This window comes from Engystomops pustulosus, chromosome 7 (genome assembly GCF_040894005.1).
Source record: "Engystomops pustulosus chromosome 7, aEngPut4.maternal, whole genome shotgun sequence".
In the NCBI taxonomy this organism is placed as follows: domain Eukaryota; kingdom Metazoa; phylum Chordata; class Amphibia; order Anura; family Leptodactylidae; genus Engystomops; species Engystomops pustulosus.
In genome coordinates this window covers 10,693,371-10,711,335 of record NC_092417.1, presented here as the reverse complement: position 1 = coordinate 10,711,335, position 17,965 = coordinate 10,693,371, and the positions used below count along the sequence as shown (strand labels likewise).

Sequence of the window (17,965 nt, the reverse complement as noted above, 5' to 3'; positions counted from 1 at the left end):
TGCTGTGGCCAAATGAATCCAAAAACATCTGCAGAGCGTCATCAGGTCTCCAGTCTGGAGTGGTGTCTTTTTCTGCTCCCGTAAGACAGACGGAGACTCCAGGGAGAAGGGAAATGGGGTTTATTACCACATCTTTCTTCTCTGATCATTTTTGTGAAACAGTTTAAAAAGAAAAAATTTGGAAATGTCCCCTAGGGGTCTTTTATGACCTCATTGAGGGCATATAAAAGTTAAAAACACACACACATCACATATAAATAAATATGTGATAATAAACATTAATATTCCCCAATAAAATTGCAAATAGTTGCCCTGCACCTGCCCCCCATAGCCTGATGCTGCCACCACCATGTCTCACTGCTGGGATTGTATTTGGCAAGTGATGAGCGGCGCCTGGTTTTCTCCACAGCTTAGAATTAAAAATTCAATAATTTGTTCAAGATTTGTTTCACCAGTGTGTTTTGCACACTGTATGCGGCTTTCATATGTCTTACACTAAGGAGAGGCTTCCGTCAGCAGACTCTGCCCTAAACATACGATTGGTGGAGGCTGCAGTGACAGTTGACTTTGTGGAACTCTCCCTACCGCATATCTATAGCTCAGCCACAGTGATCTCGGGGTTCTTCTTCACCTCTCTCACTAAGACTCTTTTCCCACGATTGCTTAGTTTGGTTGGAGGGCCATTTAAAGTTTATGGAGGTCACTGTGCTCTCAGGAACCTGGAGTGCATCAGAAATTCTTTTGTAACCTTGTTTAGATTTGTACCTTGCCACAATTATCTATTATTATTATTATTGCCACACTATCTCTGAGCTCCTTGGACAGTTTCTTAGACCTCATGATTCTCATGCGCTCTGACATGCACTGTGAGCTGTGAGGTCTTATATAGGTGTGCACCTTTCCTTATCAAGTTCAGTCATTTAAAAAAAACACAGCTGGACTCCAAAGAAGGAGTAGAACCATCTCATGGAGGATCAGAAGGAAATGGACAGCACATGAGTTAAATAGGAGTGTCACAGCACAGGGTCTGAATACTTATGACCATGTGATATTTCAGTTTTTCTTGTTAATTTATAATATAATTTATAGAATAATTTAAAAATAGCGACATTTCAGTTTTTTTTGTCAAGATGGAAGCAGAGTGCACATTAATGAGAGAATAAAGAACTTTTTTGATCTTATCAATTGGCTGCAATGAGACAAAGAGTGAAAAATGTAGAGGGGTCTGAATACTTTCCGTACCCACTGTAGCTTTCATTCTAAAACACAGAAACCGCTCAAGTGCTCTACATCTGGAGCCGGACACCATAGTAACTCACCACAAGATGGACAGACCGGACATGTGTGCGGAATGCTATACCGAAAACAGGTCTCTGTGATTACTGCCCACCAACTAAAAGCCTCCGTACTGTGTATGAAATTGCTGAACATATCACGTTCTACTATTGGACATATTGATAGTTATATCTACAGTAGCAAAACTTCCCAACCTGCTTGAATGAATGTCACCTGGTGAAGAGGAATAAAACCTGTGGGAAACGTCCAAATATCACATCAGTCTGGAAAGTTTATAAACTGCTTGGCTTGAACCTTCAAGAGAGTGAGATATTCCTAGTCCCAGATATCATCAAGATACGTATACACACATGTTTTATGTGATTTACCGTATATGTGCTGAAAAACGTCCCCTCGGCTTATACACGAGTCACTATCCAGCTGTAAGGGGTAAAAAATACTTAAAAAATAATAAACGTATATACTCACCCTCCGGTGGCCCCGATGTGCAGCGCTGCTCCCCCGATGTCCGCGCTGCTTGTCTTCAGGCTTCCGCGCCCGTCTTCTTTCTTCTGCTGGGCGCCGCCATGTCTTTCCCCCGGGCGGCGCCTAGTATGACGTTAGCAGCGGCGCGTCATACTAGGCTCCGGCCGGGAGAGAGTAATGGCGGCGCCCAGCAGAAGAAAGAAGACGGCGCGGAAGCCTGAAGAGGACCTGCGCGGACATCGGGGGAGCAGCGCTGCACATAGGGCCACCGGAGGGTGAGTATATATGTTTTTTTTTTTTTTTAATTGCTGGGGGCAAGCTGTATACTACTGGGGGCAGGCTGTATACCACTGGGGGCAGGCTGTATACCACTGGGGGCAGGCTGTATACCACTGGGCGCAGGCTGTATACTACTGGGGGCAGGCTGTATACTACTAAGGGCAGGCTGTATACTTACTGGGGGCAGGCTGTATACTACTGGGGGCAGGCTGTATACTACTGGGGGCAGGCTGGGTCAGGCTGTATACTACTAAGGGCAGGCTGTATACCACTGGGGGCAGGCTGTATACTTACTGGGGGCAGGCTGTATACTTACTGGGGGCAGGCTGGGCTGGCTGTATACTATAAGTGCCTGGTTGGCTATATACTGGGGGGGGGGGTCTGTGACCAATGCATTTCCCACCCTCGGCTTATACTCGAGTCAATAGTTTTTCCCAGTTTTTGGTGGTAAAATTAGGGGTCTCGGCTTATACTCGGGTCGGCTTATTCCAGTATATATACGGTATATATTTAATTTTATATGTTTTATATATTTGTTTTGCATCATGTTATATATATAATTTGAAATGGGGATTTTCTAAAAAAACATTTGTGTACCTATAATATTAGTTTGTGGTGACTAATGTGTCTTTAATTAATAATTTTAAGTTATATAATTTTTATGCACTATTGTCACCCATACAGTAGTTATCAAAAATTTTCAAATTAAAAAAGTAGTAGGGTGACATATATGGTGATATATAAGTTGGTGCTAGTGCTTGTGCTATATTACCTAGGGTAACTCTAAAGCGCATCTACAACTTAAACGGTTACTTACTTATTCAAAGTAAATCTGTTTGATGCCTAATATGACAAATTTACTCTTGTCTCTATCGCTTATTGAGTTTCCAAAGAAAATACATATCAATATGAGATATAGGTGTCCACTTACCTGGGTTGTCAGTGCCTTGAGCTGTACAAAAACAAACAGATAATAAAACTATATTCTGGGATTATGTGGATATTTTGAAAATAGAAATGATAAGAGCACAGGTCTGTACATTTATTATAATGTCCAGGTGTCAGACCCTCTGGCAGTAGCTCCGCCTCTGCATTATACTGTACCTCCTCCCCCTCCCTCTGTGTCCACACCTGATATCTGAGATTACCGTCCTTACAAAGCAGGGTATTGGTACAAGTAGACGGTAAAGTCCCCCTGGGGTTACCCAATTCTACAAGCAGAAAGCCCTTCTAGGATCGGGCTCCGATATAAACAAACCACAGATCCGTATTCCTATTGCCCTTCCCCAATATTTTCTAAATAAGTAAAAAATGTTGGCCCTTGACAATAACATCCATAACATCCATGTCATAAAAAGTAAGTGAACACCTCCAGACTACTCCCACCTCCCAGCTCTCAGCACCCGTCCATGGAAACTTCGTTTGGCAAATTACAATGTCTTACGAGTTGGACATTCCCACCAGTTGGGTCATCAATAGGATCTAGGCTGTAACACAACCCAGAACCCAAGAAGTCCAGGAAAAGACGATCCAATGTAACAACAAGGGGCAGAACTGCTGAATCATTTTATCTTGTGGGCCCAAAAAGACCAGTGAAACACTGGAAGATACTCACCGAAAACGCCTGGAAAACCCACTGCATGGAAAGAAGAGAAAGTGTCGATGAAAGTTATAATGAATTCTATGAATATAGAATATTAACAGTAGCTCCAGGTGCCCTGAATAGTAAATAACTGCTCTTGGCTATAACAAAATAGAAATGGGTTAACAAAAAAACTTCTGTTACTGTCTCTGACTGACTAAGTGCCTCTGACTGTCTCGGGTTGAATAACTGAATGATTATTCCTTCTCCTACTCCTTAGTATGACCAATACATATATAAAGGGTCATTAGAGATGAGCGAGCTTACTCGTCCATTAGTGAACTCGCAACTGCTCGGTGCTCGGACGTGTATTTCGCCCAGTCGAGAAAATGTCAGCTCCCGCCGTTTTGCTTTTTGGCGGCCAGAAACAGAGCCAATCACAAGCCTGGAGACTCTGCACTCCACCCAGCATGACGTGGTACCCTTACACGTCGATAGCAGTGGTTGGCTGGCCAGATCAGGTGACCCAGGAATAGACTAGCCCCTGCCCGCGCTGCTGCTGGTCAAGGGTGTTATATTAGCTTAGTGTTAGGCAGGAGTGATTCTCCAACAACCCAACAGCCCTTGTTAGGGCTACATTAGCGTTTCTCAAAAGTTAAAGTGACACACTCAGTCACAGCACAAAATTGCAGTTTATATTTCTGTTTTGTCTAGACTTGGCTTGGCTGTGGGCATCCAATTACTGCAGGGGTCAAAGGCCGTGGTCCTGGGCAGGGTGAGACACCACCTGCTGATGAGGGAGCAGGGGAGAGCTACACTTCCTAGGTTCATCATATCTCAAGTTACTGGGACTCGTGGTAGAGCACTGTAGAGGCCAGAACAGTGCGAACAGGTGATGTCATGGATTGCGGACAATGCTTCAACTAATTTGTCCACCAGTCAGTCTTCCACGCAGTCCACCCATGTTACCCAAGTGAGCTCTCCTCCAGCTCCTCCACCTCAACCTCCTTCCCCCCAGTCTGCCCCTTCCCAGGAAAATTTGGCATTTGAGCCGGCAAACTCTGAGCAACTGTTTTCTGGACCCTTCCCAGAGTCACAAACCACTTGTCCGGTTGCTGCTGAGCTTATTCCTGATGCCCAGGTTTTCAACCGGTCGAAGTCTGTGGGTCATGAAGATATTCCTGACGTAGTGGAAGAAGTGTGTAAAGAGGTGTCGGATGATGAGGAGACACGGTTGTCAGACAGTGGTGAAGTTGTTGTCAGGGCAGGAAGTCCGATGGGGGGAGCAGACTGAGGGATCGGAGGATGATGAGGTGACTGGCCTAAGCTGGGTTGCTAGGCCGGGTGATAGGCCTGAAGAACAGGTTGGAAGAGGCAGTGGTGGGGCCAGACGGAGAGGCAGGGCCAGAGCTGGTGCATCAGCGCCAAATGTGTCACCCAGTGAAGTTCCCGTGGCGAGGGCTAGATTTTCTGAAGTCTGGAGGTTCTTTAAAGAAACACCGGATGACCGACAGACTGTGGTCTGCACCTGTGCCACACCAGGATCAGCAGGGGTTTCACCACTACTAGCTTAACCACCACCAGTATACGCAGGCATATGAATGCTAAACACCCCAATCAATGGAACCAAGGCCGTTCACCTCCGGCCGGGCCCACCACTGCTCCTTCCCCGGGCCCACCACTGCTGCCTCTGCTAATCAGCCCCCTGCCCAGGACCCCGGCACAAACACCTCCCACGCGAAAACCACACCTTCGCCTCCACGATCCTCCACAGCGTCCACCAATGTCTCCATGTGCAGCGTTCAGCTGTCTATACCCCAGACGCTGGAGCGCAAGAGGAAATACAGTTCCACACACCCAAGCCCTCAACATCCACATCTCCAAATTACTCAGCCTGGAGATGCTGCCTTATAGGTTGGTAGAGACCGAGGCCTTTCGCATCCTCATGGCGGCGGCCGCCGCTCGGTATTCGGTCCCAGGGCGCCACTACTTTTCCCGATGTGCTGTCCCAGCCCTGCACCAGCACGTGTCAGACAACATCATCCGTGCCCTGGCCAATCTCGGACACGTGGACGAGTGCTGCTGGCCAGGGCCACTATGTATCACTGACGGCACATTGGGTTAACTTGGTGGAGGCTGGGACCGAGTCTGACCCTGGGGCCGCTCATATACTGCCGACGCCGAGGATTGCGGGGCCTACCTCGGTCACGGTCTCTCAGGCCTACTATGCTTCCTCCTCCTCCCACCCCACTTCCACCTCCTGCTCTGAATTACCATCCGTGGGCATGGTTCCATCAGTCTGTAGCTCTAGGCACAGCAGCAGTGCCATCACTAAGCAACAGCAGGCGGTGCTCAAACTGCTGAGCCTAGGCAATAAAAGGCACACTGCCCAAGAGCTATTACAGGGCATCACGGCGCAGACCGATCTGTGGCTGGCACCGCTGAACCTGAAGCCAGGCATGGTTGTGTGTGACAACGGCCGTAACCTGGTGGCGGCTCTGCAATTTTGCATACTGACACATGTGCCATGCCGGGCCCATGTGTTAAATCTCAAAGTTCAGCGGTTCCTCAAGACATCTGTCTGATTTGCTCACGAAGGTGGGCCGCATCTTTGCGCATTTCAGGAAGTCCAGCACAGATGCTGCCACTCTCAGGGCAGCGCAGCGCCGCCTCCAACAGCAGTGCAGAGCGATTGTAGACTGCCAGATGTCAACTTCCACCAGAACTACTAGTCAGGTCAGTCAGCTTCCTCAAGTCTACAGTGAGGAGTGGATGTGGATGTCTGATATCTGTCAGGTGCTGACTGACAGCGCTGACAGGCTGACGCTTATCCAGATGAATAAAGCCTGGATTTCTCATGATTTCCATTCTCCACCAAGTGAAAGTCGTTCAACCTGAATAATTCTCATGTATGCACTCCTCCTCCTCATTCTCCTCCTTCTCCTCCTCTTTGTACACTAAAGCAGAGGCAACTGGCTATTTTTTGCCAGGGCCAACTGGCTCTAGCTATAGTACTATATCCATTTAATTTTTCTGGAGGGCCACCTACCCGCTCCTCAGTTTTAAACAATTTTTGGGAGTGCCACATACAGGTACTCTATGTATTTAATTTTTCTGGAGGGCCACCTACCCGCTCCTCTGTTTTGAAAACTTTTTGGACTGCCACATACAGTCACTATCCAAATGTAATTGTCTCCATAGCAGGCTCCACACGCCGTCTCCATAGCAGCCTCCACACTACGTCTCCATAGCAGCCTCCACACGCCGTCTCCATAGCAGCCTCCACACGCCGTCTCCATAGCAGCCTCCACACGCCGTCTCCACACGCCGTCTCCACACGCCGTCTCCACACGCCGTCTCCACACGCCGTCTCCATAGCAGCCTCCACACGTCGTCTCCATAGCAGCCTCCACACGTCGTCTCCATAGCAGCCTCCACACGTCGTCTCCATAGCAGCCTCCACACGTCGTCTCCATTGCCGCCTCCACACGTCGTCTCCATTGCCGCCTCCACACGTCGTCTCCATTGCCGCCTCCACACGTCGTCTCCATTGCCGCCTCCACACGTCGTCTCCATTGCCGCCTCCACACGTCGTCTCCATTGCCGCCTCCACACGTCGTCTCCATAGCTGCCTCCATACTTCGTCCCCTTAGCAAAAGAGCTGTGTCAGGCAAAATTTTGGGTTGTTTTAACAGCTTCCACATCAAACTTGTTAACTTTGTCGCCACCCTGCTGTGTTATCCACAAAATATACCGCCAAACTTTTATCATTGACCAATATTATTTCAGTGCTACATGCGCATCTCTTTACGTTCCCCTCCATCGCCATAACCAGGCCAAATACTTATAAGAACAGTACTACACTTGATTGTACACAAAAGGTTTTTAGAAATGCTGTTTGCAGCCCCCACCTGCTTTGAAAATGATCATTTTTTCAAAGTAAACGCTTCGGGCGCCCAGTTCCATTTTGTGTAGGGAGGAGCCGAGAGGCATAGGCTTGGACAGGCGAAAGCTCGCCTGGCAGCGGACCGCCAGCTCCATCCCAACATCCAACTAACTTTGTTTGAGCTGCAGCAACCTTCAACCTATAACCTTTTACCTCTAAAATCTATCTTTTCACTCCTCTTTTCTCACCTCCTTACATTCACCTCGGGTGCCATAACCGTCCCCATTGCCTCCACACGTCATCTACATAGCAGCCTCCACAGTCCGTCTACATAGCAGCCTCCACACGCCGTCTACATAGCAGCCTCCACATGTCGTCTCCATAGCAGCCTCCACATGTCGTCTCCATAGCTGCCTCCACATGTCGTCTCCATAGCTGCCTCCACATGTCGTCTCCATAGCTGCCTCCACATGTCGTCTCCATAGCTGCCTCCACATGTCATCTCCATAGCTGCCTCCACATGTCGTCTCCATAGCTGCCTCCACATGTCGCCTCCATAGCTGCCTCCACATGTCGTCCTCTTAGCAAACGAGCTGTGTCAGGCTCATTTTTCGGGTGTTTCACCAGATACGTTATGGAACTTGGTCACTCTGTCGGCGCCATGCTGAGTTATTGACTAAATATACCGTCAACCTTTTGTTCACATAGGAAAGCATTTCAGCACTTCTTGCTCACCTCCTTTGGTTCCTCTCTGCTGCCATAACCAGGCCAAATACTGATACGTACACGTTACACGTGCTACACGTTATCCTCGCCAAAAGGAATTTATTAAATTGGTTTAAAGCCTGAGTCCATTTAGGGTATGTCGCCATGACACTCTCTAGCCTGCCGCTGCTGCCGCTGCCTCTGCATGCCGTCCCCTATAGTGTCAGAGTCAATTATTGGATGTTTTAGATGCTATCTAGCCTCATTCTGTCACTCTGTCATGGCCATGCTGTTGCCCATAATTTTGGCATAATGGTGCGATTAAGCAGCCTCAGAGGCATCCATGCATGCTGCCCCTGCTGTTTCCTGTCCATTTCCGTGGTGTTTCCATCCTTTTCTGAGGTTCCCAGGTGTTTGGCCATTGACTTCAATGGGGCTCGTTATTCGAGACGAGCACTCGAGCATCGGGAAAAGTTTGACTCGAGTAACGAGCACCCGAGCATTTTAGTGCTCGCTCATCTCCAATTGCTATCTTTTGTTCCCTCTGTCATGAGGCACAGCATATTTTGTTCCATTTTGTTTCTAATGTGGTTGACCAGGACTAATTATTTCTGGCCTATCCTCTATTCCTGCCATGGACAGGGTAGTTACATACTGGACCAGGGAAGAAAAAAATATTTTTGCCCATCTACCTCCAGTTTACAGAATTGTTAATGGTCTAGGACCTGAGAGAAGGTCCTTCTGCTGCCCTCAAGACCTTTCATCATGGTCCCGGGTTCTCAAACCTGATACTCTACAGATTTACCAGATCATCCATAGGGAGACTCCTTTCAAAGGTAACTTAGGTTACAAGTCAAAAATTCATTTTATAGTATAACATTTTATCAGTAATAGTTAAAATAAAAGGTCAAAAGTTGAGGTGTTGCATAAGAATTCAATCGTTAATTGGTTGAAAAAATAATTGAATTTAAAAAAAATTGGGAGAACATAAAAATGTGAGAAAAAAACAAAACCTCAAATAAATAACCGGACAATGTAACAATAAAAAAACAATACATTTAAAAAAAAACAAACATGAATGTAAAAATAAAAACTCTAAAAAGTGAAATCTTTCAATAAAATTAAATATGATACATAACAACGAATTAAACCATCGGACGTAAAGCCTAAAAACAGAATGAAATAAAACACAGAGGGATCATTTCCATTCTAAAAAAAATATCGAAAATAAAATAGAATGTGAAATAAAATCTTCAAATAGAACACAATTAAAATTGCAAGAAAATTGTAAACAAAAAATATAGACAGAGCCAAGATTCACAAGGTACAAATTGAAGAAGGAAGTAGTAACAAAATTAAATCAGGTAACAGTAAACCCCTCATCAGAGAATAAAGATTCATTGATAAATGCCCAGGCCGCCTATAATTTATTTTCTCTGTCCAAAGGAGCTTCTCAGAAGGGGGAAGATCCGGGAAACTCCTGGCAGCCAAAGCATCCAAGGTCAGACAAAGAGAGGGAATCAGGAGGGTAGGATTATCCAGGAACAAGGTGAGATTCAGGAATTATTTAGCAAATTTTACTCCTCCCTATATCAATCAGAAGCCACTTACACCGATATGGCGCTGGATGACTTCCTCGACTCCATCCCCCCCCCTAGTCTCCCAGGGGGTAAGAAACGTAGGCTGGGGGGGTTGGTGTCGGGGGACAAGATCCAGAGAGCCATTAACGAAGCTTCAGCTGACTCAGCACCCGGGCTGGACGGATTACCGTTTCCATTCTATAAAAAATTAGGCATTGGCAAGGCATTGATTCCCATCCCAGTGCAGATGCAATATTTGAGAATGCCCATGTTACGGATTCAATGACTGAGGCATCGATAGTTGTATTTCTAAAAAAAGGTAAGGACTCATTAGATATGGGATCGTATAGACCCATCTCCCTACTTAATTGCGATATAAAAATTCTGGCCAAAGTTTTGGCCACTAGGCTAAAAGAAGTGATTGGGGACATTGTGCATCCGGATCAAAACGGGTTTATCCCGGATAGGGGGACTATAATCTGCATAGGCTCTTCTTGGATATACAGTTGGGAAAAGGGGAGGACCGCTCCATCCTGTCGTTGGACGCTGTTAAAGCCTTCGACAGGGTGGAGTGGCGATTTCTCTGGAAAGTTTTGGAAAGGTTTGGCAGAATTTATTAAGTGGGTTTGTACTCTATATGACGCCCCCACAGCTAGAATGAATATCAACGGCAGTTTTTCAAACTCCTTCCGATTATATATTGTGGCACCCGACAGGGGTGCCCCCTCTCCCCCCTACTTTTTGGGTTATTTATAGAACCCCTTGCAATACTTGTTAGACAGGCGGATGTAAGGGGTGGGGATCTGGGGGCGAGAAGGACAAGAAATCATATCGCCGACGATATCTTGATGACTATCCAAACCCCAGAAAAAAAATACTAAAAGAAGTTTTTAGCTTTGTTTCAAAATTCGGACAGTTTTCGGGATTAAAAATCAACTGGGAAAAAACTGTATTACTCCCGTTGGATGGAGAAATAACCTTTATTGCATAAAGAAGATGCAATTAAATATCTAGAGGGTTATGGTTACATCTGATTTGAGCAAATACGTGGACTTGAATATCACTCCAATAATGGAAAAAATGGGGCATAATATTACCAACTGGCTCAGAATGCCCTTTTCAAGAGCTGACAGGGTCGGACTGATAAAGATGTTTTTACTCCCACAACTATTATATCCACTAACGGTCTGTACAGTATGGATCCCCAAAAAATTGTTCAAAGTAATAGACTCTACTTTGAGTGAACTGATTTGGGGGGGAAAAAAAAGGGCTAGGATGAAATTTACCAATACGTGCAGGACAGTAGAACAAGGGGGAATGGGAATCCCCTGGATTTTTGGTTACTATATAGCAGCCCAATTGAAATTTCTAGTTAGTTGACGCAATTGCGATGCGTATCATAGGTTAGTTAGTGTAGGAAGAAGGGATTCAATTTTCACATTATTAGAGAGCGGGGAACTTACACAGGGACGATATAGAGGTATGCATATTGCAAGGTTGCTGAATAAAGTCTGGACGGCACTGAAAGAGTTATTACATTTGAAGGGGATTTTCCCGTTTTCACCAATATGGGATAATTTTAATTTTGAAAAGATTAATCACTGAGACGGATGTTTGGAGACAGAGGGGACTGAACTCATTGGCACAAATATGTTCAGAAACATAATGGGGCAGATTTACTTACCCGGTCCATTCACGATCCAGCGGCGCGTTCTCTGCGGTGGATTCGGGTCCGACCGGGATTCATTAAGGCAGTTCCTCCGACAACCACCAGGTGGCGCTGCTGCGCTGAAGAGCATCGGAACGCACTCAAGTTCACCGGCCTATTCCCAGTGAAGGTAAGTGCGAGCTCTGCGACACATTTTTTTTTAAAAATGCAGCGTTTTTTCCGAATCCGTCGGGTTTTCGTTCGGCCACGCCCCCCGATTTCCATCGCGTGCATTTCCGCTGGACAGGAACCCTGGAGGGTACAGCAGGACAGGAACCCTGTAAGGTACAGCAGGACAGGAACCCTGGAAGGCACAGCAGGACAGGAACCCTGGAAGGCACAGCAGTTAACAGCAATGGTAGCAACGCAGAGGATCGCTGGTAACGCTGGAACACAGGATACACAGGGAACTCAGGAGGGCTTTCTCTTAGCAGGAATGATGCTGAAGATCCGGCGGGGAGTGAAGGGAGGTGCCGGATTATAAGGGCGTGCCGGATTAGCAGGAGCCAATCAGGAGGACGCTGGCCCTTTAAGGCTTGAGAAGTCCGCGCGTGCCCTCTAGTGGAGAGAGCGTGCGACTGCAGACAAGGAGGCGTGCAGCCTACACGCCGGGAGCCGGAGCACAGACAGGAGCCAGGAGAGGTAAGTGAGGGCAGGGAGACGGGGACCGGCAAGCAGCGGAGCACGGGTGTACCCGTGACAACTATGTTATTAAGCTTTGTAAAGGAGTTGTATTATATGTTAACTCTAGATATGTATGCTCTATTTTTGCATATTGAAGGAAAAAAATAAAAAATAAATCTTAAAAAAAAAGATTCACAAGCTACAAGTTCATAAAATTAATTACCTTATATACTCGAGTATAAGCCTAGTTTTTCAGCACAAAATTTGTGCTCAAAAACCCTAACTCGGCTTATACTCGAGTCAACTAAAAAAATAAAGACAAAACTCACCTTTCTGATGTCACCCGTAGGTCCTCTTCTGTCTGAGACAGTCTGAGACAGAAGAGGACCTATGGGGGACGTCAGAAAGATGAATACAGTGTTTTTTTTTTTCCTACTACAGGGGTTGGGCAGGCTCTATGTTACAGGGGCTGGCAGACTATATACTGGGAGGCTGTAACCAATGCATTTCCCACCCTCGGCTTATACTCGAGTCAATAGGTTTTCCCAGTTTTTTGTGTTGAAATTAGGGGCCTCTGCTTATACTTGGGTCGGCTTATACTCGAGTATATACGGTAAATATACACAATATTTTTCTAGATATTTTTTAAACTCAAATAAATAATTGATATCACAATAAGTAAAGGAAAGTCTGTACACAATATATTATATGCCACAGTGTATAGTGTACTATGATATGTATCAGACACACGACAGTGATGGTGACAACACCCAGCAGCTGTATAGCGGTATAATACTACATGTATAATAGTCACACAGCAGCTGTATAGGGGTATAATACTACATGTATAATAGTCACACAGCAGCTGTATAGCGGTATAATACTACATGTATAATAGTCACACAGCAGCTATATAGCGGTATAATACTACATGTATAATAGTCACACAGCAGCTGTATAGCGGTATAATACTACATGTATAAAAGTCACACAGCAGCTGTATAGCGGTATAATACTACATGTATAATAGTCACACAGCAGCTGTATAGCGGTATAATACTACATGTATAATAGTCACACAGCAGCTGTATAGCGGTATAATACTACATGTATAATAATCACACAGCAGCTGTATAGCGGTATAATACTACATGTATAATACTCACACAGCAGCTGTATAGCGGTATAATACTACATGTATAATACTCACACAGCAGCTGTATAGCGGTATAATACTACATGTATAATAGTCACACAGCAGCTGTATAGCGGTATAATACTACATGTATAATAGTCACACAGCAGCTGTATAGCGGTATAATACTACACGTATAATAGTCACACAGCAGCTGTATAGCGGTATAATACTACATGTATAATAGTCACACAGCAGCTGTATAGCGGTATAATACTACATGTATAATAGTCACACAGCAGCTGTATAGGGGTATAATACTACATGTATAATAGTCACACAGCAGCTGTATAGCGGTATAATACTACATGTATAATAGTCACACAGCAGCTGTATAGCGGTATAATACTACATGTATAATACTCACACAGCAGCTGTATAGCGGTATAATACTACATGTATAATAGTCACACAGCAGCTGTATAGCGGTATAATACTACATGTATAATAGTCACACAGCAGCTGTATAGCGGTATAATACTACATGTATAATAGTCACACAGCAGCTGTATAGCGGTATAATACTACATGTATAATAGTCACACAGCAGCTGTATAGCGGTATAATACTACATGTATAATAGTCACACAGCAGCTGTATAGCGGTATAATACTACATGTATAATAGTCACACAGCAGCTGTATAGCGGTATAATACTACATGTATAATAGTCACACAGCAGCTGTATAGCGGTATAATACTACATGTATAATAGTCACACAGCAGCTGTATAGCGGTATAATACTACATGTATAATAGTCACACAGCAGCTGTATAGCGGTATAATACTACATGTATAATAGTCACACAGCAGCTGTATAGCGGTATAATACTACATGTATAATAGTCACACAGCAGCTGTATAGCGGTATAATACTACATGTATAATAGTCACACAGCAGCTGTATAGCGGTATAATACTACATGTATAATAATCACACAGCAGCTGTATAGCGGTATAATACTACATGTATAATAGTCACACAGCAGCTGTATAGCGGTATAATACTACATGTATAATAGTCACACAGCAGCTGTATAGCGGTATAATACTACATGTATAATAGTCACACAGCAGCTGTATAGCGGTATAATACTACATGTATAATAGTCACACAGCAGCTGTATAGCGGTATAATACTACATGTATAATAGTCACACAGCAGCTGTATAGCGGTATAATACTACATGTATAATAGTCACACAGCAGCTGTATAGCGGTATAATACTACATGTATAATAGTCACACAGCAGCTGTATAGCGGTATAATACTACATGTATAATAGTCACACAGCAGCGGTATAGAGGTATAATACTACATGTATAATACTCACACAGCAGCTGTAAAGCGGTATAATACTACATGTATAATAGTCACACAGCAGCTGTATAGCGGTATAATACTACATGTATAATAGTCACACAGCAGCTGTATAGCGGTATAATACTACATGTATAATAGTCACACAGCAGCTGTATAGCGGTATAATACTACATGTATAATACTCACACAGCAGCTGTATAGCGTTATAATACTACATGTATAATACTCACAAAGCAGCTGTATAGCGGTATAATACTACATGTATAATAGTCACACAGCAGCTGTATAGCGGTATAATACTACATGTATAATAGTCACACAGCAGCTGTATAGCGGTATAATACTACATGTATAATAGTCACACAGCAGCTGTATAGCGGTATAATACTACATGTATAATAGTCACACAGCAGCTGTATAGCGGTATAATACTACATGTATAATAGTCACACAGCAGCTGTATAGCGGTATAATACTACATGTATAATAGTCACACAGCAGCTGTATAGCGGTATAATACTACATGTATAATAGTCACACAGCAGCTGTATAGCGGTATAATACTACATGTATAATAGTCACACAGCAGCTGTATAGCGGTATAATACTACATGTATAATACTCACACAGCAGCTGTATAGCGGTATAATACTACATGTATAATAGTCACACAGCAGCTGTATAGCGGTATAATACTACATGTATAATAGTCACACAGCAGCTGTATAGCGGTATAATACTACATGTATAATAGTCACACAGCAGCTGTATAGCGGTATAATACTACATGTATAATAGTCACACAGCAGCTGTATAGCGGTATAATACTACTTGTATAATACTCACACAGCAGCTGTATAGCGGTATAATACTACATGTATAATAGTCACACAGCAGCTCTATAGCGGTATAATACTACATGTATAATAGTCACACAGCAGCTGTATAGCGGTATAATACTACATGTATAATAGTCACACAGCAGCTGTATAGCGGTATAATACTACATGTATAATAGTCACACAGCAGCTGTATAGCGGTATAATACTACATGTATAATAGTCACACAGCAGCTGTATAGCGGTATAATACTACATGTATAATACTCACACAGCAGCTGTATAGCGGTATAATACTACATGTATAATAGTCACACAGCAGCTGTATAACGGTATAATACTACATGTATAATACTCACACAGCAGCTGTATAGCGGTATAATACTACATGTATAATAGTCACACAGCAGCTGTATAGAGGTATAATACTGCATGTATAATAGTCACACAGCAGCTGTATAGCGGTATAATACTACATGTATAATAGTCACACAGCAGCTGTATAGCGGTATAATACTACATGTATAATAGTCACACAGCAGCTGTATAGAGGTATAATACTACATGTATAATAGTCACACAGCAGCTGTATAGCGGTATAATACCACATGTATAATAGTCACACAGCAGCTGTATAGCGGGATAATACTACATGTATAATAGTCACACAGCAGCTGTATAGCGGTATAATACTACATGTATAATAGTCACACAGCAGCTGTATAGTGGTATAATACTACATATATAATACTCACACAGCAGCTGTATAGCGGTATAATACTACATGTATAATAGTCACACAGCAGCTGTATAGCGGTATAATACTACATGTATAATAGTCATACAGCAGCTGTATAGCGGTATAATACTACATGTATAATACTCACACAGCAGCTGTATAGCGGTATAATACTACATGTATAATAGTCACACAGCAGCTGTATAGCGGTATAATACTACATGTATAATAGTCACACAGCAGCTGTATAGCGGTATAATACTACATGTATAATAGTCACACAGCAGCTGTATAGCGGTATAATACTACATGTATAATAGTCACACAGCAGCTGTATAGCGGTATAATACTACATGTATAATAGTCACACAGCAGCTGTATAGCGGTATAATACTACATGTATAATAGTCACACAGCAGCTGTATAGCGGTATAATACTACATGTATAATAATCACACAGCAGCTGTATAGCGGTATAATACTACATGTATAATACTCACACAGCAGCTGTATAGCGGTATAATACTACATGTATAATAGTCACACAGCAGCTGTATAGCGGTATAATACTACATGTATAATAGTCACACAGCAGCTGTATAGCGGTATAATACTACATGTATAATACTCACACAGCAGCTGTATAGCGGTATAATACTACATGTATAATACTCACACAGCAGCTGTATAGCGGTATAATACTACATGTATAATAGTCACACAGCAGCTGTATAGCGGTATAATACTACATGTATAATAGTCACACAGCAGCTGTATAGCGGTATAATACTACATGTATAATACTCACACAGCAGCTGTATAGCGGTATAATACTACATGTATAATAATCACACAGCAGCTGTATAGCGGTATAATACTACATGTATAATAGTCACACAGCAGCTGTATAACGGTATAATACTACATGTATAATACTCACACAGCAGCTGTATAGCGGTATAATACTACATGTATAATACTCACACAGCAGCTGTATAACGGTATAATACTACATGTATAATACTCACACAGCAGCTGTATAGCGCTATAATACTACATGTATAATAGTCACACAGCAGCTGTATAACGGTATAATACTACATGTATAATACTCACACATCAGCTGTATAGCGGTATAATACTACATGTATAATACTCACACAGCAGCAGGCACAGCGCTCGCCCTGACATGACGCTCTGGAGATGTGACACTTTCCATATATTTTCTGTGCTGGAGAATGTAAATGATAAATCTCTGTTCCTCTTTCCTGGGGGGTGCGGGGGGGGGGAGGGGTTCCTGGGGGGTGTAGCGGGGGGGGGGGTGTTTCCAGGATATCTGGACACAGAAGCTGCTCCGTCACCTTGTCTCTGACCCTCACATGATTCCTGGGGAAGATGCGCAGTATATCAGGGATCATATGTATTACACGTGATGTACACAGCGACCTCTATCCGGGGTCAGGAGTGTCAGGGGTGTATAGTATCGGGCAGGGACCATTGTTATCCCTCACTATTCCTTAGGTCCAAGTCTTTTCCTTCTGTTGTTTCCTCCTCTTAGTTGTTTGGGGGCTTCTCCCATGTGACGGGTGCAGGTCCCACCTCGGGGATTTGAGCTTCTCCTGGGAAGGGAGGGTGGCTCTCTGCTTGATGAGTCCGTCGTTATAATGTGTCAGGATTGTTTTCAGGTTTGCAAAAGATCCGGGGTCTGAGTCTTAATCAGTTGTACCAAATTCTCAATACAG

At 43.8% G+C, this 17,965-nt stretch overlaps 1 protein-coding gene across 1 annotated transcript in view; it reads right to left on the bottom strand.

Annotated features, from left to right (window-relative positions):
* LOC140069974 (Fc receptor-like protein 5) overlaps positions 1–5,909 on the bottom strand; it is a 45,779-nt gene extending 39,870 nt beyond the window's left edge. Inside the window, exons 1-3 of the mRNA XM_072116302.1 lie at positions 5,897–5,909; positions 3,656–3,676; positions 2,972–2,992 (exon numbers count right to left, since the gene is read on the bottom strand). Coding sequence (XP_071972403.1) covers positions 2,972–2,992; positions 3,656–3,676; positions 5,897–5,909 — 55 coding nt within the window. The remainder of the gene's footprint in view (positions 1–2,971; positions 2,993–3,655; positions 3,677–5,896) is intronic.
* Between the last annotated feature and the right edge of the window lie 12,056 nt (positions 5,910–17,965).